Source organism: Schistocerca cancellata, chromosome 4, assembly GCF_023864275.1.
Source record: "Schistocerca cancellata isolate TAMUIC-IGC-003103 chromosome 4, iqSchCanc2.1, whole genome shotgun sequence".
Classification (NCBI taxonomy): Eukaryota; Metazoa; Arthropoda; class Insecta; order Orthoptera; family Acrididae; genus Schistocerca; species Schistocerca cancellata.
The window spans coordinates 665,675,636-665,702,694 of NC_064629.1; the positions used below are offsets into that span (position 1 = coordinate 665,675,636).

Below are 27,059 nucleotides of genomic sequence, written 5' to 3' on the forward strand. Positions count from 1 at the left end.
ATACGGGGAAATCGCAATATAAATAGTTGGAACAGTGCTATTATATTATTTTACATATTCCTCATAGGCGCATTACTTAGAGCTAAGAAATCTATGATGGGTTTGAGCTTCAACGTTTGCACTTATTAATAAGTGGCTGCCGAGGTATTAATAAGTGACGGCCAAGGTAGGGAGAATGTTCTATGTTCTACTGAAACTCGCCATTGATTGTGATGGTAGGAGAGACAGCTTGAAAAAATGGGACGAGTCAGGATATGGGTCTTCTTGATGCTGATTGTAGACCAATGCTTTTATAAATATTTAAAAGCATTTAGAATATCCAGTAGAGCCTATTCTGCGTTGGCGAAAATTACATTGCTATCAGCGTATTGGACTGCAAGAACTCTAGTTGAAGAAAACCATGTCCTGGTCCTTCATCTTTTGACGTTTAGTAATCCTCTTTCAGTCCTTTACCCTATTTCTACATCTGGTGGTAATGTTATTACAATATGGGTGGTTGCAGCAAGAAAAAATGAAAATAACATGGAGAGATTGCACGTTCCTGTTTAACACTTGTGACAATTTCAAACGATTTTACTTGTCCGTTACTGGAGTGACTAATGTCGTCCATGACGGAAAGAAGCAAGGAAGATTAGGGTTCAACGTCCCCTCAACAACGAGGTTATCAGAGACGAAGCTCAAGTTCATGTTCATGTTATACAACATCTGAAGAACCTTACTGTATTCATGTTAGCAGCCAAATGCTGATTTATTCGTAGCTACCTTTGGAAATATTAAACTACACTGATGAAAAAAAAATCCCAACACCAAAAACGAGTTGTGCGACATAAACGAAAGATGGTAGGCGTGTGTCTACATCTGAAAGATGATGTCTATTCAGATTTCGCGCCAGTCGCTTAAGAGTGACGCTAGTAGCGCCACTATGAGGATGCAAATCAGGTTTGCTTAAATACACGCTGTAACGATAGTGAGCGTTACTTACTTTTGAGCTTGGACGTGCTGAATTATGTTAATCAAAAATGACTTTAAACCGATAAAGACATCATTATCAGTGCCTCACTGAGTTTGAACTAGATTTTGTAATAGAGCTACGAGAAGCTGGATGTTCCTTCTTCGATATTACAGAAAGACTTGGCAGGAATGTAGCCACTATACATGGCTGTTGGCAGCGGTGGTCACGAGAATGTACGGTCGCAAGAAGACCGGGCTCTGAACGGCCACGTCTCACTACCGAGAGAGAAGACCATAGTGTTTGGTGTATGGCTCTGGCGCATCGTCCTGCATCTGCAGCTGAAGTTTGATCAGCAATTGGCGCCACAGTGGCACAACGATCTATAAGAAATGGATTACTTGCAGGACAGCTCGGAGCCGTACGCCGTGTAGCGTGCGTTCCACTGACTCCAAAACACCGGTATTTGCGATTTGAATAGTGTCAAGCAAGTGCTCGTTGGAGGGCAGGGTGAAAGTCTGTCATGATTCCTGATGAAAGCTGGTTCTGCCTCGGTGCCAGTGATGGCCGTATAGTTCAGAAGAGGGCTATTTGAAGGGCTGCGCCGGCCGGAGTGGCCGAGATGTTCTAGGCGCTTCAGTCTGGAACCGCGCGACCGCTACGGTCGCAGGTTCGAATCCTGCCTCGGGCATGGATGTGTGTGATGTCCGTAGGTTAGTTAGGTTCTGATGACCTCAGAAGTTAAGTCCCATAGTGCTCAGAGCCATTTGAACCATTTTTTGAGAGGCTGCAACCAACCCTTCTGTGTGACACACTGGACCTACTCATGGAGTTGTGATCCACTGTGCGATTACGTATGACAGCAGGAATACTCTCGTGGTTATCCCACGGACCCTTATTGCAAATTTGTATATGACTGGTGATTCGACATGTTGTGCTGTCATTCATGAACAGCATTCAAGGGAATGTTTTCCAACCGGATAACGCTCATCTGCGTACCGCTGTTATAACCGAACATGCTCCACAGAGTGTCGACATGTTACCTTGACCTGCTCGATCACCAGATCTGTCTCCAATCGAGCACATATGGGACATCATCAGACGAAAACTCCAGCGTCGTCCTCAAATACCATTAACCGCCCCTGTATTGACAACAACGGACATGGAACTCCATTCCACAAACTGACATATGAATATTAATGTAGCAGCATTTCACATTTTCATTGGCTTATCTCGCACTGACGTTAACCTGTGACCTTGCCTTGTTAATCACTTAAATATGTTACTTAAACAAATGTATTCCCGAAATTTCATTACTCTGTATTAATTATTTTTTCGTGTTATGATTTATTTTGCATCGTTGTATGTCTGTCTACAATTGAGCCGGACGAAAGAAAGAACATGAGAAGTCTACAACTAACAGAAGTCATGTATTAAGACTCAGTACTAGATGTAGTCCAAACACAAGTTTGAAACAAAAGATATGAATGTGACAGATTTTCGTGGATATTTGTAGGGCAATACTGGCATAACAGATGTAACGTCCATATTTTCCCCTGAGTTCAAATGGTTCAAATGGCTCTGAGCACTATGGGACTTAACATCGAAGGTCATCAGTCCCCTAGAACTTAGAACTACTTAAACCTAACTAACCTAAGGACATCACACAGATCCATGCCCGAGGCAGGATTCGAACCCGCCACCGTAGCGGTCGCGCGGTTCCAGACTTTCCCTGATTATAATTAATTTGTCAAGTATGTTCTGCCCCATATGGATGACGGCAGTCAAGTGAGATGGAGCCGTGGTTAAGGCACTGAACTCGGATTTGAGAGGAGCCAATATTTAGCCAACAGGCGAGATAAGAGCTGTTGGTGCAAAGGTTCTGATCGCCATTCTGTGAACTATTCTGTGGGCGGAGGGGAACAAGGTATAGCTCCTCCGGCAGGCCCATGCCACGATTAGAACCCTGTAGGGCTGGAAAAAAGTTTCCTGTTTGAAAATTAATTTAGTTTCCCATCCGACGGTGAGTCAGGCGTCTCAACCAATTCGGTACCTCGATCTGTAGGTATTTGTGAGGGATGTTCCTCAGTCCACAGAAGGACGAAAGTCTTCATTTACTTTGAAGAGGTGTAACCGCATGTGTGGATCATTTAGCGACGTGAGAATTCACATAATTGCCTCTATTAATTACTTATATCTAATAAATGCAGATTTGACCACTTGTAACGATGTATACTTAGAAAAATCTGTACAAAAACTTATACAGCGTGTCCTAGAAATTTTGCGGCAAACTTCGAAGGTTTGTAGAGCAAGTCTTAAGGAACAAATTGGGGATAGTAGTCCGTGTCTGAAAACGTCATCCAAAGACGCTATGGAGCATCGATTTTACAGGAGTCGGCTCCTGCCTCTGGGTCACCCCATCGGCAGCAAATGTATCTTTGTACGCTGACGAAATGTAGGCCGAATGTCTCGCATTGTCTTTCGTTACTCAACGATCGCGACTGATTGTCACATTCGCCAACGGAGAAAATGGTGCTAGTTGCTGCGTAGGCAGACTTTGTCTTCCAAGAATGCGATGCTCTGTTAGCTCGGTGGGTGTCTGTTTCAGACACGGGTTTCCATCCAAAAGTTTATTTTTGTCCAGAAATCCTCTAAAATCTCCAGTTTTTTTCGATGTACAAGAGAAAAATAAACTGTGTCAGCTAGAGAAGTCACGTTTGCTGCTGAAGGTTTGGGCTAGCGGCAGGCGCCGGCATCTATAGCTTCGATGCTCTGTAGCGCCGTTGGATGACGTTTCCGGACACGGGTTCCTGTCCTCAATTCCTTCCTCAAGACAAACTCTACAGTCCCTGGAAACTTACTGCAATATTTCTGGGACACTCTGTAGAAATGCCCAATGGAGGGAAAGTCCCAGAGCCGAATAATGTAATGTGTGACACATATACCCAGAATTAGGAGCTGAACTGATTATCGCACAGTGTCGTGAGTGCAGAGGTCGTCATCGACTACATCAGACACGAGACCAGCGACTTACACTACACAGGGTGAACCAGGACTCCAGCGACAAACATTCAGAGGCTGTTCATGGATACCTTCTGAGTATTTTGGTACAAGGACCAACGGTGTCTGGCGGCTCGTTACAGAGTAATAACGTAATTATGATTTACTCTTGTTACTGTGAAAATACTTTCACACACTGAAGAAGCCTGTAGTTCACAATGATCAAAATGTACAACACCCAACACAGAAAGCGGAGTAACGCAGTAACCCTCAGACGAAACACGTACGCTTGTAGCACAATGTGTCCAGTCTGTTCTGACAGTGTACAGCACAGCACGTGACCAATGTAGAACGGTTCCCTTACAAGTGCTGTTCCAAATTTCGGCCACCATGATCACGGCAGAGTGAACAGCGGCGCGCCATCGACTGTCCTACACGGTCAAAAATTCCAGGACTTTAGTTTACTACTTTGGAGGCTACGATAACCCTAAGAACCAGGTTCGTGCGAGTATTGACCGGAGTCTCACAAACTAGGCCCTTCATATGCCACCAGAAGTAGTATTCAATTGGTGTCATGTCTAGTGATCGAACTGGCCACGGAACAGGACCACTACGACAAATCCATTGTCGTCCAAACTGATTATCGTACAGTGTCATGAGTGAGAGGTCTTCGTTGACTAAATCGAATGCAAAGTGTGCCGGTGCTCTGTTATAATGAAATCACATAAGCTGAGCTATTCTCAGCGGCACATCTTCTAGGAACTGTGGGAGGACACTTTGGAGGATCGTTCTGTACACGACGCCCATCAATCTATCAGGAAGTAGACAAGGTATAATCACACAGTTGTCGACAAGACCACTCCATACACTCACAACGAACGTCTGTTGGTAGGTTCGACACACCACTGGATATGGATTTTTGTCACCTCATACATGGCTATTCCTGCTGTTGAACATGCCCTCTCTTGCAAACATGGCCTTGTCTATAAACAACACGAGATCAAGAAAACCTATTTTTGGACATTGCTGTAGGAACGGATCAGTAATCACCACTCTAAATGGGAAGCCCACTGACTATAATGATTCTATCTTCTGCGGATACGGGTGCAATTGATGTTCATGTAAGACTCTCAAAACAGCAAAGCAGTAGACTGACTCGAGTTCAGTTCGTGCAACACACCGACTAGTAGAGACAGTGTTGTCAGGAATCGTGTGTAATACATTTCTTCCATATCCGTTGTTCTTGTATGCCTTACACAGTCAGTTTCTTGCATTCTAATACGGAAGGACCCATTTTCTCATAGACGTCTATGCAGAGACGAGAAAGTGGTTGCCATCGGTGCGGAAACAGCTTAGCATATCGTTACTGTGCTACTCTTCCGTTGCATTCATGATCCCATGCACGAGGTGCATATCGCCCAACTCTTCATCAATAAACTTCTCCATAGCACTGCTGTGTATCTATGTTAATACACAACTAACACTACCGGAAAACAAAAACCTAGGCAGAACCGAGCACTACTGAATCAAAACTCGAGCGCAATGAGGTAAGGAGGTCATTTCTGTTATCAACAGCAGGAACCGTGAGCGGACGGAAGCAACAAAGCGCATAACGTAGACCTTTGCACTGTTAGCCACAATTTTCAATCTAATACAGGTAAAACGCTAATTGGGGCAAGAAATCAGACAAAATGCAATATCGCTATAACGGGCCGCCGGAATTGTGGATCCCTCGCAGCAAAGCACTCAGAAGTTATCCCTGAACAACCGCCGAAAATTTGTCGGTGCAGTTCTGGTTCAGCCTTTATATGTCTGCAGCAATCGATAAGTTACGCTGCTCAGCGTGACATCAGAATTTAATTTAAGAGCTCCTAGACGTGCTTCTGAAGGACCAGTGTTAGTTTCCGTGGGATATGAGGGTAGTAGACTTTTGCCTAGCACAAATTTCAAAATTTTCAATGATCCCATTCAATAATTTCAACATACTTGTTAATAATTTTTCGTTTGGCCCACAATATAATACACGTCATAATATGACGTTTATGAAAAGGGAAAGGTCCAGACTAGCTGCAATAAGTTTAATACCCTTTATTACGACAGCTGTATCGTTTTAACTGCCGTTCTCAAGTAACGTCTAGTTTCATTTGACGTCCGTATTGCAATATATGCAGTATGGACGTAAAATGAAACCAGACGTCACTTGAGAATGGCAATAAAGCCGAAACAGCTATCGCAATAAAGAATATTAACCTTATTACGGCTAGCCTGGAACTTTCCTTTAAAGAAAAAAAAACTTCTGAATAAGTTTGTATCCAAATGCCGACAAACCAAGGGATTCAAATACCCACGAAAGAAAAAGTACATCTAGGGTTGATAATTTTTACGATAACACACTGAAAAGTTGACGCTGAACAATGTATATAAGACTTTTAGTCACATGACTAAAAAATGATTAATTTAGGATAATTTCCTAAAGAGATTAAAATGCCAATATTAGGCCTATCCATAAAAGAGGTGATCTCACAGATGTCAATAACTACCTAACTGTTTCTTTCTTTAGATAATGTTCCAGAGTGTTTGGTAAGTCAATTCCTGTCCTCGACCGATAAACTGTCGTAGCTTTTGATACGTGTACTGGACACATAGGAATATCTTTAAGTATACATTATCGCATAAGCAAGGGATTATTTGCGTGTTAACCATAATATTCTGTTCTAGAAGTTATGTTTTTATGGAATACCTGTTTCAGCAAATGCCTTTTTACGTTCTTATTTAACAAAAAATGCAGAAAACTGCACCATGGTGTGCAAGCAATTCATAGAAGGACGCTACATCACCTGTATTGAGAGAAATTGCGATGGCGTCCCACAAGATTTCATCCTGGGCCTCTCACTGCTCTTTCTCCGTGTTAGGAGCGACCTAACATTTCATTTGAATGACGATACAGGATTTCTCCTTTTTGCCCACGATTTCTGTAAAACTGAACATAGAAGCATTAAAAGAAAAAAAAAGAAAAACAGAAAATTGTGTTTTCAGACAAAGCACATACTAGAACGTTTGGCTTTATCTAAAATGATCTACTCTGATGTTGGCGTCGATTGCATGTTCTCCTAGTTTTCGTCCCACATGTCAAACCAGTTCGTCTTGGTGGTGCTAAGGCGGCTTGTGGCTGGGTTGAGTTGAACTGCTGTTGAGAATACCACGGGAAGGTGGTTAGTAGAATCCGCATGTATGACCTCTGCTGAAGTTAGTTTTGGGATTCCCTTAACGAGACAGATATCGAGGACATCTGTCACACTTCTGTTGCAAGGGTAGGTGGTGGGTTTGTTTGCCGGGCTCTGACATGCACTCATTCTGTTACCTTTAGTAGGATGCGGCCGCTGTACGTGATTGTCCCGGAGTGCCGCAACGTATACGTTACAGTACCGCCAACAGTATTGGTCACAAATAACCAACTGAAGCTCCCCAGGGCTTCATACCCGTTCGAATTTAGACTGTGCTCTGTACCGTAGATGAGTGGAAAATGAGGGGATATGACTGTGTGGAGTGTAACTGTTTGCTCAGTCTGAAATGAGTGTTAGCCGCGAAAGTGTCGTGTGAGGGTCTCCTTAGGACGTTTTTGAAGCCAATTTGGAGGTTTCTGGCCTAATGAAATGATAAGATTCGCGGGTCAAAGTAGCAGATTTGTACAGAGTTCGATGGATTTCTTCTTGATGATGTGATGGATGGATGGTTTCCCAATGTGTGTGTTGAGAGTATAGTGGGCAGCGTCCGTTACAATCCTGAAAACATTGTCAGACTGTTTACTGACTGCGTTGACAGCCACTGAGTATACTCCGAACTATACAAGATGACCGGAAGTATGATGGCACGTCAAATAGTCAGTTCCCCGTTGTCAGAAAGTGCGTCACTCTAGAAGAGCGGATAAAATTGGTAAAACAGACCACAACCCTTATTGGCCATAGTATTTATGGTGCGACCTGCAAGTCATTCTCTTGTCTATGGTACGACAAAGATATCTAAGCCAAATTCTTTCCACAAATATTGTGAGTTGGCAGTTAGGGAGCAAGAGCCTGGAGCTGAACAGAGTTGCTTGGCTCTTGTTATGATTGATTTTCATCTCTCTGACAGTGCACCAATTGATGATTTTGCCCAGATGTCTCCGGACGTACCTAACAATGTAACTGAGGTTGTGGCAGTACTAGAATTGTGCAGTGTCATCAGCGTACAGGGCTGTTTTCTCTCCCACCTCCATGGATATGGCGATGATGTGGATAGAATACAGCACAGGTCTCAGAACCGAACTCTGTGGTACCCCAACCAGCACGGGTTTTGTACCGCTGCAATGCTGCTCGTTTCTGACGAAGAACGCCCCCCTCAGGAAAGAATCAAGCATCTTGCGGATATGTCCTGGACAAATTATGGAATCCAATTTATGTATAAAACCATCATGCCAGACGTGATAAAAAGCCTTTTCTGTGTCAAGGAATACACCCCCTGTGTGCCCCTCCTTAAATCTTTGCTGTAAAAATACACTCGACCAAGTGCAGGGCCTGACAGATAGTGGTGTGCTCGTCGCGGAATCCATACTGTCTGCGGAGAAGGGCATTGTGGTCGAATTTCTGATGTGACTACACTACGACACGATCCAGAATTTTAAGAATGAAATCACGGAGTTAGGTGGATCTAAGATGGGTCTATAGTTTATAGGAAAGTGCAGATTTTTCTGATGCTTGGAAAGGGTAATAATTATAGCTGTCTCCCACGCCAAGGGCAAATAGGATAAGGAGAGACGGCGGTTGTGGAAGTGAGTAGGATGGGAATGTCTCGGAGAAGGAGTTATTTGAGGAGAGGAGCCCGAATACGGTCGGAACCAAGTGCTATGTGGTTGGCCTGACGTTTGATAAGAGTACACACAGTGTCCTCATCCAGGGTGTCAAATATCCTACCCGCCCGTTCTGCGCTCAGTTGAGTTACGCGTCCGAGAAACAATGTTCCCGGCGGCTCACTAGCATCATTACTGATGACGTGAGATAGCAATAGTTTCTCGAGCCATCTGGCCATAATTTCCACTTTGACGTCGTCGGCGTAGGCTAGATCGTGTTCACTGTGGAGTGGAATTACTAAACTGGTGGGCTTCTTCCGTTGCTTAGACACAGCCAAAATGTTCCAGAGTTTGTTGTTATTGTTGTGGACTTCAGTCCAGAAACTAGTTTGTTGCAACTCTCCATGCTACTCTATCCTGTGCAAGCTTCCTCATCTCCCTTTAACTACTGCAACCTACATCCTTCTGAATCTGTTCAGTGTATTCATCTCTTGGTCTCCCTCTACGATTTTTACCCTCCACGCTGCCCTCCAATACTAAACTGGTGATCTCTTGATGCCTCAGAATATGTTCTACCAACCGATCCCTTCTGCTAGTCAAGTTGTGCCACGAATTTCTCTTCTCCCCAATTCTATTCAATACTCCTCATTAGTTGTGTGATCCATCCATCTAATCTTCAGCATTCTTCTGTAGCATCGCAATTCGAAAGCTTCTATTCTCTTCTTGTCTAAACTATTTATCGTCCACGTTTCACTCCCATACATGGCTACACTCCATACAAATACTTTCAGAAACGACTGCCTGACACTTAAATCTATACTCGATGTTAACAAATTTCTCTTCTTCAGAAACGCTTTCCTTGCCATTGCCAGTCTACATTTTATATCCTCTCTTCTTCGACCATCATCAGTTATTTTGCTCCCCAAATAGCAAAACTCATTGACTACTTTAAGCGTCTCATTTCCTAATGTGATTCACTTAGCATCACCCGATTTAATTCGACTAAATTCCATTAACCCCGATTTGCTGACAGAATTAGAATGTCATCGCGAACCTCAAAGTTTTTATTTCTTCTCCATGGATTCTAATTCCTACTCCGAATTTTTCTTTTGTTTCCTTTACTACTTGCTCAATATACGGATTGAATAACATTGGGGATAGGCTACAACCCTGTCTCACTCCCTTCCCAACCACTGCTGCCGCGCGGGATTAGCCGAGCGGTCTCGGGCGCTGCAGTCATGGACTGTGCGGCTGGTCCCGGCGGAGGTTCGAGTCCTCCCTCGGACATGAGTGTGTGGGTGTTTGTCCTTAGGATAATTTAGGTTAAGTAGTGTGTAAACTTAGGCACTGATGACCTCAGCAGTTAAGTCCCATAAGATTTCACACACATTTGAACATTTACTACTTGTTCCCCAATTTGAAGAAATTGCTTGCGGGACAAAGATTTTATTCAAACGAGGTGGTGATTGCACTAACTAATAGCTATTTTGCAGGCAAACAACCACTGCTTCCCTTTCATGCCCCTCGACTATTATAACTGCTATCTGGTTTCTAAAAATGGTTCAAATGGCTCTGAGCACTATGGGACTTAACATCTGTGGTCATCAGTCCCCTAGAACTTAGAACTACTTAAACCTAACTAACCTAAGGACATCACAAACATCCATGCCCCAGGCAGGATTCGAACCTGCGACCGTAGTATCTGGTTTCTGTAGAAATTGTAAATAGCCTTTCGCTCCCTGTATTTTACCCCTGCCGCCTTCAGAATTTGAAAGAGAGTATTCCAGTCAATATTTTAAAAAGCTTTCTCTAAGTCTACAAATGCTAGAAACGTAGGTTTGCGTTTCCTTAATCTATTTTCTAAGATAAGTCGTAGGGTCAGTATTGTCTCACGTGTTCCAACATTTCTACGGAATCCAAACTGATCTTCCCCGAGGTCGGCTTCTACTAGTTTTTCCATTCGTCTGTATAGAATTCGCGTTAGTATTTTGCAGCTGTGACTTATTAAACTGATAGTTCGGTAACCCTCCGTATGCTCATTCCACCTTTCTGCAGTCCCTTCTTTGCTTAGAACTGGGTTTCCATCTGAGCTCTTGATATTCATGCAAGTGGTTCTCTTTTCTCCAAAGGTCTCTTTAATTTTCCTATAGGCAGTATCTATCTTACCCCTAGTGATATACGGCTCTACATCCTTACATTTGTCCCCTAGCCATCCCTGCTTAACCATTTTGCATTTTCTGTCGATCTCATTTTTGAGACGTTTGTATTCCTTTTTGCCTGCTTCATTTACTGCATTTTTGTTTTTTCTCCTTTCATCAATTAAAATCAATATCTCTTCTGTTGCCCAAGGATTTCTATTAGCCCTCGACTTTTTACTTACTTGATCGTCTACTGCCTTCACTACTTCATCTCTCAAAGCTACCCATTCTTCTTCTACTGTATTTCTTTCCCCTATTCTTGTCAATCGTTCCCTAATGCTCTCCCTGAAACACTCTACAATCTCTGGTTCTGTCAGTTTATCCAGGTCCTATCTCCTTAAATTCCCACCTTTTTGCAGTTTCTTCAGTTTTAATCTACAGTTCATAACGAATAGATGGTGGTCAGAGTCCACATCTGCCCCTGGAAATGTCTTACAATTTAAAACCTGGTTCCTAAATCTCTGTCTTACCATTATATAATAGATCTGATACCTTTTAGTATCTCCAGGGTTCTTCCATGTATACAACCTACTTTCATGATTCTTGAACCAAGTGTTAGCTATCATTAAGTTGTCTTCTGTGCAAAATTCTACCAGGCGGCTTCCTCTTTCATTCCTTACCCCCATTCCATATTCACCTACTACGTTTCCTTGTCTTCCTTTTCCTACTATCGAATTTCAGTCACCCATGACAATTAAATTTTCGTCTCCCTTCACTATCTGAATAATGTATTTTATCTCATCACAGATTTCGTTAGTCTTTTCGTCATTTGCGGAGCTAGTTGGCATATAAACTTGTACTACTCTGGTAGGCGTGAGCTTCGTATCTATCTTGGCCCCAATAATGCGTTCACTATGCTGTTTGTAGCAGCTTACCCGCATTCCTATTTTTTTATTCATTATTAAACCTCCAGCATTACCCCTATTTGATTTTGTATTTATAACCCTGTATTCACCTGACCAGAAGTCTTCTTCCTCCTTCCACCGAACTTCACAAATTCCAACTATATCTTACTTTAACCTATCCATTTGCCATTTTAAATTTTCTTACCTACCTGCCCGATTAAGGGATCTGACATTCCACGCTCCGACCCGTAGACCGCCAGTTTTCTTTCTCCTGATAACAACGTCCTCCTGAGGAGTCTCCGCCCGGAGATCCGAATGGGGGACTATTTTGCATCCGGAATATTTTACCCAAAAGGTCGCCATCATCATTTAACCATACAGTAAAGCTGGACGCTATCGGGAAGAATTACGGCTGTAGTTTCCCCTTGCTTTCAGCAGTTCGCAGTACCAGCACAGCAAGGCCGTTTTGGTTAGTGTTACAAGGCCAGATCAGTCAATCAACCAGACTGTTGCCCCTGCAACTACTGAAAATGCTGCTGCCCCTCTTCAGGCGCCACACATTTGTCTGGCCTCTCAACAGATACCCCTCCGTTGTGGTTGCACCCACGGTACGGCTATCTGCATCGCTGAGGCACGCAAGCCTCCCCACCAACGGCAAGGTCCATGGTTCATTGGGGGGGGGGGGGGGGGGGAGTTTGTCATTAGTCTCTGCAAATCCAAGAATTTCATGCCGGCTGCGAACTCTGAGCTCGCGCAGAGCGTTCTTGACATGGACCTCAAGCTGCCTAACCATTCTTCGATGAGCAGGGTCCCAAAATCGCTGCAACTGCTGTTGTGTCGTGCGTTTGGTAACGATGAGGAATAATTTGGAAATTTGTGGTAAGGTCTTATGGGACCAAACTGCTGGGGTCATCCGTCCCTAAGCTTACGCACTACTTAATCTAACTTACACTAACTTACGCTAAGGACAACACACACACACACACATGCCCGAGGGAGGACTCGAACCTCCGACGGGGTGAGCCGCGAGGACCGTGCAAGACGCCCAAGTCCGCGCGGCTACCCCGCGCTACAACGATGAGGGGAGTGATTTCTAGGGAAAAGTCCCAAGTGCGATGGTCGGATCGGTAGCTAGCTAGCCTGCCACTCGCTGTCACAGATATGGAGGACTCGCATGAAATACACGACAGCCGGGTCCACCTCACTTTCAGTACGCACTTGTGGGAGTTCCTCTACGTATTGCCTTACCAACTCATTAAAATGTTTTATGACAGAAGTAGATGTCGCCATCCTATTGGCGTAGTCCTAGACACTGGGAAAATCTATGACAATCAAATTATAGTCAGAGTTTAGCCCATTATTTATAGAAGCTGATGCCCGCAAATATAAGCTTTTCATAACATAGATCTCCAGAATATCTGCTTTATACTGCGAACTGCGAGGAATATCGGTCGATACGCCAGGCACCACGATACTTCATGTCACTGACACAGACACCGACCTCATAGAGGCTGCAAAAAATGCGCCAGAAGCTATCAGTGCTGTTCTTCCGTTAATATACTCTGGTGTCCAAGATTAAAGAAACGAACGGAAATTTAGCAAGGTTTCGTTTAATTTGTCACAACAGTATAAACAGGTGATAGGAAAGTAGTCACAATGTAAAGAATACAGATCGTGAGCAACTGCAACATGCTTAAGGATAGCCAAAAATGTACTTCGGTTTTCCCAATTTACGTATTTGCACTCACATTCCGACAACCGTTTAATGTGCTCAGCATGGGGTGTGACCACCTCTGGCAGCAATACAGGCCTGACAACGACGTGGCATGCTTTGAATGATGTCATGTCTCATGTTAAGGCCATAACGCCCGTTCTTCCTGCAGAGCTGCTCAGAAGCCGTGGAGAATAATTGGTCGATGCTGACGTGACGCAACCCGTCTCCTTACTGCATCCGAGACATGTTCTGTGGGATTCAAATCGGGAGAGCGAGCAAGCCACGCCATACACGCAATATCTTCTGTTTCCAAGAAAACAGCAACTACCCGTGCTCTATGAGGGCGAGCATTATCGTCCATTAGTATGAAGTGTAGACCCACAGCACCTCGCCGCCATGAGGTCCCGAGATCTTGTCACGATACCTGAAAGCCGCCAAAACTTTCCGATTCACTCGTAAAATTTCCTGAAGGCGTGTTTCAGTGGTCAACATACACCCTGCCCACACCATTAGGGATCCTCCTCGATATTGCTCTCTTTCTGCAATGTTTGGGTCCCAAAATCATGTTACACGTTCCATCCAGATGTGAATCCACCGAGAATCACTCTCCAGACCAAATCGGGACTCATCTGTGAGGAGAACACTGGCCAATGTTCGACCGTCCAAATGGCAGGTTGACGACTCCACTCTAGATGTTCCCTTCTGTGAAGACGCGTCAGAGGTACACGTACAGCAAGTCTCCAACAGTAAAGGCCACTCTGCCGAAGCGTTTTGTACACCGTTTGCCTCTATACAACACGACCAGTGGATGCTGCGAGGTCGGATGCCGGTTGCAGTGTAGTACTAAGACGTTACCGTTGTGTCCTTACAGCCAAATAACAGTCCTCTCTTTCTGATGTCACACGTGGTCAGTCCTGCCCTGGTCTTCGGGATACAGTGTCGGTCTCTATAATTTGTCGCCACATCCGAGAAACACCAGAACGATTCACATTAAGCCATCTGGTCACATCAGTTTGCGACTGTCCTGCTTCCATTCTTCTTATGGCTCTCCACCGCAGAGAGTCTTCTCTGTGCCACACTGCACCGTGCCGGCGGGGGTGGCCGAGCGGTTCTAGGCGCTACAGTCTGGAACCGCGCGACCGCTACGGTCGCAGGTTCGAATCCTGCGTCGGGCATGGATGTGTGTGATGTCCTTAGGTTGGTTAGGTTTAAGTAGTTCTAAGTTCTAGGGGACTAATGACCTCAAAAGTTAAGTACCATAGCGATTTGAACCATTTGAACACTGCACCGTCTGTGGCTGTGTACAGCGATTGTGAATCTGGGACTACCAAACAAACATTACACCGTTTGATAGGCGTCCTGCCCCCATCATTGGCGTGGTTGACCGTTGACCAGAATGCCATCTTCTGTGCAGAGCATGATCGTATGGACATCTGTTGACAGGTTGCATGATTATACAGTGAATTAGATACAGGACGGGAAAATAGCGATTTGTTGCTTTAATTTTGGACACCAGTGTAGCTTACCGATTACTTCTCGAAAAGGCTGCGATGGTGTGAATACCAGTCGTCACAAGACATACTATGCACAAAAATGGCTGCGTTTCTCAGTGGTAACTTTTGTAGCTCTCTCTTTGCTTGTATGTAGGCAACGTCAGAAAGTAAGTCACACATATCGTTCCACGCTAAGACCATTGCGCATCAAGAGTGCCGCATTTTCGCATTGTAAAAAGACAGTACCTCTTCTAGTTTCCTGCAGACAGAGTTCTGCTGCGGTACGGATAATAGGTGCATCTTAGGGTGCGAGTAAAATGACGCTGCAACTGAAAACGTACTCCAAAGCTGAAGTACGCGGGACAGTATGATTCTTGTGGGCAAAGTGTAAGCAACAAGAGGCATGGAAAATTAAGCAAAGGCGTTGTTCTCCTGCATATGACAATTTAACGCCCCACACGTCGCGCCCAACACAAGCTTTGCTTCAACGTGTTCGATGGGAGATTTCGAAGCATCTTCCAGATTTTGAACCATGCTATTTCTTCTTTTCGGCAAGCTGAAAGAACACCTGAGGGAAAGAAATTTTCCAACGATGAGGACGTTCACACAACGGTTCTCGAATGGAACATGGAGCGGATTTCTGTCGTCTAGGAACAGAACGACTGGTAGAACTTTCCGATCATTGTTTGCAGAAACCTGGTGACTTTGTTAAAAATACAGTATCATCTGTCAGTGTCACTTTGACGTGTAGTGCAGCACTCAATAAAAATTACTTGGTCTGCAATAATAATATGTAACTTACTATTTGAAGTCCCCTCGTAGATATAAATATTGAAGACTTAGCTCTTACAATGAAGTAGTTTTCACGACACTTGAGACACGTGAGACATTGACGAACGCAGAAAGGATTAATGAAAGGGAAGTAGCAACTTACCGATAATCTGTGCCTTCGCCTAGCTGACGCACGGCTATTGGGAACTCGGAAGGCCCGTGGGCCTTCAGCAGCTCTTGCAGGCGCACCAATCCTTCATTGTTCTCGTAGATAATTGTGAACGACTTCCAGCCCCATGCCCTGACCAAGTCTACGTACGCCTGGAACAGAAATATTGGTATCTGGTACAGAAACTAAAACATTTTGAGTTGCGGAACAAAAACACTTCTACAAATCTAAGAAAAAGCACAAAAATAACAATAAATTACAAATTCTAATTTGATGAAAGTTAGTCAAGGCACACAGCAAATGGTGCGATGTGGATAAGGTACACCACAGTAAGAATTAATCTCACAGCTCAAATTATATTGGAACTCGCAAAATGGGTGTGTTAGTTTAGTTCAGCGAAAGTAACGTAAGCTGTATGACTCTTTTGAGTAACAATCCAGTGCATACAGAGATTTGTGGATTTGCGTGATATTGTTAACAACAGTATCTAAGGATGAGTGCCTTGGTAAGTGAATACAGTTCTACTCGAAAAAAAAATAGCTCTTAGGACGGCAAGGGTCTACGAACAGAATCCGAAATACTGTTTACGGGATTCTCTCGGGAGATTGCACATGTCACTCCATGCACTGAATTGTTTACTGATTAAGATATTTGTACCTTACACAGGAGAGGGTTGTCGTTTCGTAGGATGAAATCCTCACTTACTGTGTCATCACAGAGACATACATAAGCATCAAGCGTGTCATCTCTATAGACCTGCTCAGTTCCGATTAAATTTGGAAAGACATGGAAGTTTTTCCGCCAAATTTAACATACACCACCTTACACTTAAACATTGTCTCATTTAAATAGTGTGTTTTATATAAGGTGTTTCTCTTTAAGAAATATTTCTTTATACAGGTAAACGTAAGAAACGTTACCCTTCCAGTGAATTTACGAACACACTTTATTTAATTATCGTCCAGAGAGTTACAACAACGAGCTATAACTTTTTAAACAGACCATTATTCTTTTCTATCGTGTAGCTAATGTACACTCCTGGAAATTGAAATAAGAACACCGTGAATTCATTGTCCCAGGAAGGGGAAACTTTATTGACACATTCCTGGGGTCAGATACATCACATGATCACACTGACAGAACCACAGGCACATAGACACAGGCAACAGAGCATGCACAATGTCGGCACTAGTACAGTGTACATCCACCTTTCGCAGCAATGCAGGCTGCTATTCTCCCATGGAGACGATCGTAGAGATGCTGGATGTAGTCCTGTGGAACGGCTTGCCATGCCATTTCCACCTGGCGCCTCAGTTGGACCAGCGTTCGTGCTGGACGTGCAGACCGCGTGAGACGACGCTTCATCCAGTCCCAAACATGCTCAATGGGGGACAGATCCGGAGATCTTGCTGGCCAGGGTAGTTGACTTACACCTTCTAGAGCACGTTGGGTGGCACGGGATACATGCGGACGTGCATTGTCCTGTTGGAACAGCAAGTTCCCTTGCCGGTCTAGGAATGGTAGAACGATGGGTTCGATGACGGTTTGGATGTACCGTGCACTATCCAGTGTCCCCTCGACGATCACCAGTGGTGTACGGCCAGTGTAGGAGATCGCTCCCCACACCATGATGCCGGGTGTTGGCCCTGTGTGCCTCGGTCGTATGCAGTCCTGATTGTGGCGCTCACCTGCACGGCGCCAAACACGCATACGACCATCATTGGCACCAAGGCAGAAGCGACTCTCATCGCTGAAGACGACACGTCTCCATTCGTCCCTCCATTCACGCCTGTCGCGACACCACTGGAGGCGGGTTGCACGATGTTGGGGCGTGAGCGGAAGACGGCCTAACGGTGTGCGGGACCGTAGCCCAGCTTCATGGAGACGGTTGCGAATGGTCCTCGCCGATACCCCAGGAGCAACAGTGTCCCTAATTTGCTGGGAAGTGGCGGTGCGGTCCCCTACGGCACTGCGTAGGATCCTACGGTCTTGGCGTGCATCCGTGCGTCGCTGCGGTCCGGTCCCAGGTCGACGGGCACGTGCACCTTCCGCCGACCACTGGCGACAACATCGATGTACTGTGGAAACCTCACGCCCCCACGTGTTGAGCAATTCGGCGGTACGTCCACCCGGCCTCCCGCATGCCCACTATACGCCCTCGCTCAAAGTCCGTCAACTGCACATACGGTTCACGTCCACGCTGTCGCGGCATGCTACCAGTGTTAAAGACTGCGATGGAGCTCCGTATGTCACGGCAAACTGGCTGACACTGACGTCGGCGGTGCACAAATGCTGCGCAGCTAGCGCCATTCGACGGCCAACACCGCGGTTCCTGGTGTGTCCGCTGTGCCGTGCGTGTGATCATTGCTTGTACAGCCCTCTCGCAGTGTCCGGAGCAAGTATGGTGGGTCTGACACACCGGTGTCAATGTGTTCTTTTTTCCATTTCCAGGAGTGTATTTAAACTAAGGGGGTACACATTATTTCAGTCAAAATTCTATCATTTTTAGTTAGGGATGGATGCATCATGCTGGACGCCTACATAATTGGCTGTGTTGGTAGCTAATCTGGTAGTGGAGTATTATTTAAGTGAGTTTTTCAGACGAGTGACAATTTTCCTGGATGCACAAATCAACGCGCGTTCTAAACGAACTGTGGGTGAGATGTAAAGTTGCTGGTGTCAACGAGCAACAAACTTTGTCGATGCGTTTTTGAAGTCGCCTAGGGGTTGTACATTCGGTGACATTTATATGATTTTGGGGAAAAAAAAAATTTCGTTTAAGGTGCCGGTGACTGGCTTATTATACACTTTTGTTTATTTCTTGACACAATCACTATCTTTGAGATATTTATGATCTGTTTCGGCCATAATTATCATCAGATGCGACAGAAAATTAAAAAAAAATGTTTATATTAAAATCTTAAAGTAATTAGCAATATTTTTACTAGGTCCACATGTGAGTCAAGTAAAGTGCTAATGAAATAATGTGGATCATAGGTAAATGTGGCATTTGGTGAATACATGTTTACATGTTCATGAACTATCAAACTAAACGTAAAACCAAAAATCAAGGAATTATATAAGTAGAAATGAGTGTACTTTTCTTTCTCTAGGCTTACGGTAGATGCGCAAGTCCTCTATAAGACAATCTATACTTTTGAAAAGCATAAAATATGACAAATATAACAACAATATTACAGTCAGTTACTAGTAAAACATAAAAGTAGAGTGCAGGTCCTTAAATCAATAAAATAATATTGCAAGAAAAGTAACAAAAAAGCAGTCCTTATAGCAAAAATTTCCGCCCGCTGACGACGCTGCACTTCTGAGCGCTAGATGTCTACGCCACTGACCAAAGCTTAGAAATTAAATGAAATGTCCTGTGGCTAAAGACTCCCGTCGGGTAGACCAGTCGGCTAGTACAAGTCGTTTTGGTTGACGCAACATGGGCGACCTGGGGGTCAATGAGGATGAAATGATAACTAAGACAACAGAATTCCACGTCCCTGAGCGGAGAAAATCCCCGACCCAGACGAGACTTGAACCCACTGACCCCCTTTTTTGTATTGGCTCGGAGCGGACGTCTCATGACACCCGTTCTAGTTCACCTATGATCCAATCACTCAGTTATTTTTATTACAGGGGCAACCAGCCCCTTGCCCAAAAACTCTGAGTTACCATGCCGGCTACGGAGGCGGACAAGGTAAGACGAGACGATACGGAGTGGACAAGGGAGGCATCCTGCTGTAGCTCGCTGGCAAGCTTCTTGCGGCTGCGAGGTGCATTTACATTCTCAGAGCAGATGCTAGCATCAAATGACGGCACGTCCCGGACTGCAGTCAGTCGCTTAGAGACCCCATCATCAATTGGAGCATGTATGTAGGACTCAGAGACTCCCTAAACTGAACTGATCGTCATAAACATTAAAATATGCATCTGTTGCAAACTTAATCTACTCATTGAGGAGTTTTTCTGGTTCACTCTATTTCGTAATACGAATCTCACGTTCTTTCAAAATGTCCAACAGTTTACTTTCTTCAGTTTCATGTAAAATTTATAGTTGCTCGTCAGCATTATCAATATTATGTCCCTCTTCATGCATCTGCAAGCCTAGCCTGTCCAGGCGATATAGCTTTCTTCTCAACCACTGAAAGATATTTTACACATCCCTGATTTCCCATATTTATTATTCATATGTGGCAAGTGATGATGCACCATTGTTTATAAACTATCTCATTTCCTGAACGCAGTTTTAACACCATTTCTGCAAAATATGTGCTCAATTCTATTTTGTGTTTTGTCTATATATTTCAGAACGTCGTTCAAATGGCGCTGAGCACTGTGGGACTTAACATCTGAGGTCATCAGTCCCCTAGAACTTTGAACTACTTCAACCTAACTAACCTAAGGACATCACACACATCCATGCCCGAGGCAGGATTCGAACCTGCGACCGTAGCGGTCGCTCGGCTCCAGACTGTAGCGCCTAGAACCGCACAGACACTCTGGCCGACCATTTATTGTTAAACAGAAAATAGTTACATAACGGAACAGTCTGTGGCATATCTATCAGTTCTACAATTTTAACTTATCCCAGCGTTTGTTGCACAGAAGGTTTATTTTTATAATATCTAAGGCTTCTACAATTTTAATATTTGTTCACAAGCTCTCGATATCTCTTCACGCAAACGTAACACCACCTGTAATCTCGATATCTTTTATTTCTTGGTCGATGGTCGCACTGTTATTAATATCGTAGACTTTTTCATAAAAAGTTTGCTTTCAATATTTCGGTGAGCTCCCCATTAATTTTATATCTAGGACAGTCTGTTTTATTAACTATCGACGTGGTTGATTTCTTTTCTTTATGCAATTTAATTTGTGCCCTCAGGAGAGGTGTAGGTGTGTTCATAAACTTTAGGTACTTTCTATCTCTATGTGAAAAGAGGAAATTCAAATTATCTGTCTTCCTGTTCAGTTCTTCCTGGAATCTCTTTGTCGGTCCTTTTTAACCCCTGCAATATTATTCTTCATAAAGAAGTTTTCTGTCTTTTGAATGTAATCGTTGTCATTGTGTTGAGGATATTAGATAATATACCTCGAATACACCTCCTAAGCATCGTCAGGCTCATTTACTCTGCCGTTTCGGTAGATATTTACAATCTCGTTTTTGCATTGTGTGTCTGCAGTCAGCGCAGACAATTACTGCTCGTCACGTCTATCATGCGACCCCCAGTGTCACTAGAAAGCGTCAGTTTGTTTCCCATTACAAACAAAATTATTTTTAAATCTACATCTACATCTACATCCATACTCCGCAAGCCACCTGACGGTGTGTGGCGGAGGGTACCCTGAGTACCTCTATCGGTTCTCCCTTCTATTCCAGTCTCGTATTGTTCGTGGAAAGAAGGATTGTCTGTATGCTTCTGTGTGGGCTCTAATCTCTCTGATTTTATCCTCATGGTCTCTTCGCGAGATATACGTAGGAGGGAGCAATATACTGCTGGACTCTTCGGTGAAGGTATGTTCTCGAAACTTTAACAAAAGCCCGTACCGAGCTACTGAGCGTCTCTCCTGTAGAGTCTTCCACTGGAGTTTATCTATCATCTCCGTAACGCTTTCGTGATTACCAAACGATCCTGTAACGAAGCGCGCTGCTCTCCGTTGGATCTTCTCCATCTCCTCTATCAACCCCACCTGGCACGGATCCCACACCGCCGAGCAGTATTCAAGCAGTGGGCGAACGAGTGTACTGTAACCCACTTCCTTTGTTTTCGGATTGCATTTCCCTAGGATTCCTCCAATGAATCTCAGTCTGGCATCTGCTTTACCGACGATCAACTTTATATGATCATTCCATTTTAAATCACTCCTAATGCGTACTCCCAGATAATTTATGGAATTAACTGCTTCCAGTTGCTGACCTGCTATTTTGTAGCTAAATGATAAGGGATCTATCTTTCTATGTATTCGCAGCATATTACACTCGTCTACATTGAGATTCAATTGCCATTCCCTGCACCATGCGTCAATTCGCTGCAGATTCTCCTGCATTTCAGTACAATTTTCCATTGTTACAACCTCTCGATACACCACAGCATCATCTGCAAAAAGCCTCAGTAATTTCGCAATTTTACGTGCCCATTCCATAGAGCGTCTAGTCAGATGTTTGTTTTACCGATGTGTATTAACAAGAGCAGTAAAACACGACGCCGCGCTGTGTAGCCGCTCGGTCTTAGGCATCTTGTCACGGTCCGCGCGGCTCCCCCCGTCGGAGGTTCGAGTCCTCCCTTGGGCATGAGTGTGAGTGTGTCGTCCTTAGCGTAAGTTAGTTTAAGTTACATTAAGTGGTGTGTAAGCTTAGGGACCGATGACCTCAGCAGTTTGGTCCCATAAGATCTTACCACAAATTTTCCTAAGTATAACACGAAGAATTAACAGCAAAGCAGCAGCGATTCAGTAGCGCTGCATGCTTGGCGGTAGCAGTCAGCACGGGCCAGGGCGATGCTATCGCTGCTGGAGTACTGTTATCCATTGTGTTCTACTGGCCCAATTCATACACATCGATAAAACAAATGTCCCATTAGACGAATCTGGGATCGCTCTATCGAACGTGCATGAAAAATACCGCTTTAAAAACCACTTTGTTTGCAACGGGAAATAAACGGACTCTTTCTGTCGGCAGTGGGTGTCACATGAAATGCATGTTGAGCTCAATTTGTCTGGGGTGACTCCAGCTACTCAGTGCAGAAAATTAAATTTCAAATATTTGCCGAAGCACCATAGAAAATGCGCCTGACGACTTTTGCCAGAGTCAATCATAACTCGACACGTAAGAAGAAAAAATATGGGAAATCGGGGTTCTGTGAAATGTCATGTAGTGGCTGCGAAGAACGCTATATCTTTTTAAGCTTACCCAGTACGGATGCTTAAGATCCGGTAACCGTTTATTCAACCTAAAAAGCTATACTGACTGGTCCTTTGACGTGAGATTTAAAGAGCACGTCTATGCCGGCAATAAGAAAGCACTAGGCTAGCGTATGCATTAGAAGGGACATAATATTGGTAGCACTGACGAGCAACTACAAATTTGATATAAAGTTGAAAAAAAGTGAACGATTAGACATTTCAGAAGAACTGAAGATTTATATTACTAACAGGAGGGAACCAGACGAAATCATCAATGAGCAGAATAAGTTTGTAACAGATGCATATTTTTATATTTATGATCCTCAGTTCAGTTTAGGGAGTCGTTGGGTCTTACATACATGCTGTACTGTGCTGTCTGGGCCTCGCCGTCAATAGGCTATTTGCCTTTGTTAAAAATATGGTTCGGACTGTTGTTATTCTAATTGATTATAACATTTAAATAGCATTTACGCTCAATATTCTTACAAAAATCTGTTATTTTTATGTAATTAAAGCTTAAAAATCATTAAATATCAAGGTCTGGTCACGTGATCTAAAACGGTCTGTTATTGGTTGATGCTCTGGCGAGTCACAGTCCAGAAGGAAGACGGAGGTATACTTGTGTTACAGGAGCGTTAGCCAAATTTACGAGGTTTTTACGTACTTTGACTGTGAAAAGTTTAGCTATATAGTGATGGAGAACGCTATTACTGCTTTTAAGTAACAATAGAAAGGAATCTGGCGAAAGCCGATTGTGGAAGCCTTGCCAAAGTTGCTGCGTTTACTCACCACTCATCTAGAGCGGTGATATGTGCAACGACGGACGTTCTTTTCCCTGCTCCCTGCAACATCATTAAACTCGCTCAAAACTAAGGAATTATAAACTTTTGCAAATGGGGTCGTATATTGTAACTAGATAGTCGACTATCAGTGATGAGCTAAAACCAAAAGCACAACTAAATTATTCTTGGTAAAACTTAGTGCTGACTTCCTCTGTAGAGCACATTCAGAAGAGACGATGCAGCTACAAGGCATTCCGTGGAGCAACGGCTAGAGCATTTGACTGCAGTGAAAGAGGTCATGTGTTCGAATCCTGGAAGAGTCACATATTTCAAAAAGTTTTACACGAAATACGAAACTAGCATTAGCAAGAACTCATTGCAGCAGTTGTTTCGATTGCGGGACGTATCACATATAGCTTCACATTAATCTTAATCTGAGAAACTAACAACAGTGGGCAAATGCATTTACTTTGCGAACAAACAGTTCACTTCTTTGGAAAGCATTGCTAGTGGCGAAGATATTACCATACGTCCACAGTATAATGTGGTGTAGGACGATGAGGTTGTACGGAGATATAAAGTGCGTACAATAAGCAGGTTACGCAAACGTAAGGGCTGTGATGTTTGTGAGTGTAAACTGCGTTAGCATCTGAAGCAGACTTATTTCATCTTTATGTAAGATGATAAAATGCGAAAGTTTAAACAATAAGAATCCTACCTAGACAGTACGAAGATAAAACCATTGTTTCTAATAAAGTAAAAAGTGTGTGGTCCCATAACTAGAAAATATCTTTTTTTGAAAGTGACGTGTGATGAAGTTTTGTAATTGTGATTCGATTTTCATGTGAGGCGACAGTCAAGTCGTTTTATAAAAATGTTCTTTTGGGTTAGATTCTAAACAGCGATCTATGGACATCGTCTTATAAAATTTGACGGTTTACCGCTCTAACAACTGAGCTACCGAATAACTGAGGTGTAGTTAGGTAAAACGACAATATGAACTAGGTGTTTAATTTCGTTGAATGACGCTATCCTTCGTTCTAACAGTGGAAAAGCATATCTCGGAGATAAGTTAATGTTAACTTCACAGGTCAACTCATTTTTAAGTATGTGAGTGAACTTCGTCGACGTGGTGCCAATTTGCCGGTACAGTGCAACCACATTTTACGCACCTTCTCATTTCTGGAACAATCAAAAACAACTTTTCAGGAGTTTTTGTAGATATATTTGTACAGTGTGGTATTACACACCATTTTTAATCCGTTTTCCGGAACGTAAATTCCAGAACGAGACATCACTGTGAATTAGCGTTATGACAGCACCGAGCTAACTAGTGATGTCACGGACACCACATGATTCGAATGGAGCGTTTCAGCGGGCGTTCACATTATCTAAATTTCATTTCCGCTTTTATAAAAGAATGCTGAAATTCAAGAAAGAAGAAGCATGTTAGGATCATAAAAGACATAATTATTCATTTAAGACAATTTCTAGAGAACAGTCAAATATCCTATTGCTAGCATCTGCCCAGCAAATGTAAACGCACCTCGCAGCCGGAAGAAGAGTGCCAGCGAGCTACAGCAAAATGCCGCCCTTGTCGTCCAGACCGTATCGTCTTTGTAATCTTATGGGCAGTGGCTTAAACATCCAGCAGCAAGAACTGCATAGCTATAAGCTTTGTTCCTTTTATTGTGAATACCTTACTTTGTTCCAAAAATATGGTTTTATTGATATTGCGAACTGCACTCAATTTTTGTATCTCACTTATAACTGAATTAGTATTGGAGTATTTGTCATATTTTATGGTTTCCGGTTGTAAGGATTGTCTTATACAGAACGTGTGTATCTAAAGCAAAGAGAAAGGAAAGAAAATTACACTCAGTTGTACCTACAGTTCACAATTCCTTGATTTTTGGTTTTACATTCAGTTTGAAAACGTATGAACGTGTGTTCGCCGAATTTCGCTTTAGGTATGAGCCACATGTATTTGAATTGCACTTTATTTAGTTAGGTTTGTTGGTTAGTTAGTTAGTTACGAGTTCCATTGATCAAGCAAGATTAGTTCACAAGCAGCCCTAGTAAAATTGTTAATTGCTTTAAGGTTATAATACACTGAAGAGCCAAAGAAACACCTGCCTAATATCATGTAGAACCTCCGCGAGCACGCAGCAGTGCCGCAACACGACGTGGCATGGACTCGACTAATGTCTGAAGTAGTGCCGGAGGGAACTGACACCATTAATCCTGCAGGGCTGTCCATAAATCCATAAGAGTACGAGGGGGTGGAGACCTCTCCTTAACAGCACGTTACAAGACATCCCAGTTATGCTCAATAATGTTGACGTCTGAAGAATTTGGTGGCCATTGGAAGTGCTTAAACTCATTAAACTCAGAAGAGTGTTCCTGGAGCCTCTCTGTAGCAATTCTTGACGTGTGGGATTTCGCATTGTCCTACTGGAATTACCCAAGTCCGTCGGAATGCACAGTGGACATGAATAGACGCAGGTGATCAGACAAAATGCTTAAATACGTGTCACCTGTTAAGAGCTGTATCTAGACGTAACAGAGGTCCCATATCACTCCAACAGCACAATCCCCACTCCATTACAGAGCCTCCACCAGCTTGAACAGTCCCTTTCTGACATGCAGGGTCCATGGACTCATGAGGTTATCTCCAGACCTGTACACGTCCATCCGCTCGATACAGTATGAAACGAGACTCGTCCGACCAGGCAGCATGTTTCCAGTCATCAACAGTCCAATGCCGGTGTCGACGGGCCCAGGTGAGGCGTAAAGCTTTGTGTCGTGCAGTCATCAAGGGTACACGAGTGGACCTTCGGCTCCGATAGCCCATATCGATGACGTTTCGTTGAATGGTTCGCACACTGACACTTGTTGATGGTCCGGCATTGAAATATGCAGCAATTTGCGGAAGGGTTGCACTTCTGTTACGTTGAACGATTCTCTTAGTCATCGTTGGTCCCGTTCTTGCAGGATCTTTTTCCGGCCGCAGCGATGTTAGAGATCTGATGTTTTACTGGATTCCTGATATTCACGGCACACTCGTGAAATGGTTGTACTGGAAAATCTCCATTTCATCGTTACCTCGGAGATGCCGTGTCCCATGGCTCGTGCACCGACTATAACACCAAGTTCAAACTCACTTAAATCTTGATAATCTGCTATTGTAGCAGCAGTAACCGATCTAACAACAACGCCAGATACTTTTTGTCTTATTTAGGCGTTCCCGACCGCAGCGCCGTATTCTACCTGTTTACATATCTCTGTACTTGAATACGCATGCCTATACCAGTTTCTTTGGCGCTTCAGTGTTTAAGCTTTCTTAATTTTTGTAGCATCTGAAGATGACCATTGTGGCCGAAACCGGCAAGAAATAAACAAAA

At 43.7% G+C, this 27,059-nt stretch overlaps 1 protein-coding gene across 6 annotated transcripts in view; it reads right to left on the reverse strand.

The window, feature by feature from the left end:
* LOC126183515 (glutamate receptor ionotropic, kainate 2) overlaps window positions 1-27,059 on the reverse strand; it is a 270,896-nt gene that overhangs the window by 141,700 nt on the left and 102,137 nt on the right. For all 6 annotated transcript variants that reach the window (XM_049925566.1, XM_049925565.1, XM_049925564.1 and 3 more), the window contains one exon: window positions 15,959-16,116. In XM_049925566.1, the coding sequence (XP_049781523.1) occupies window positions 15,959-16,116 (158 nt within the window). The remainder of the gene's footprint in view (window positions 1-15,958; window positions 16,117-27,059) is intronic.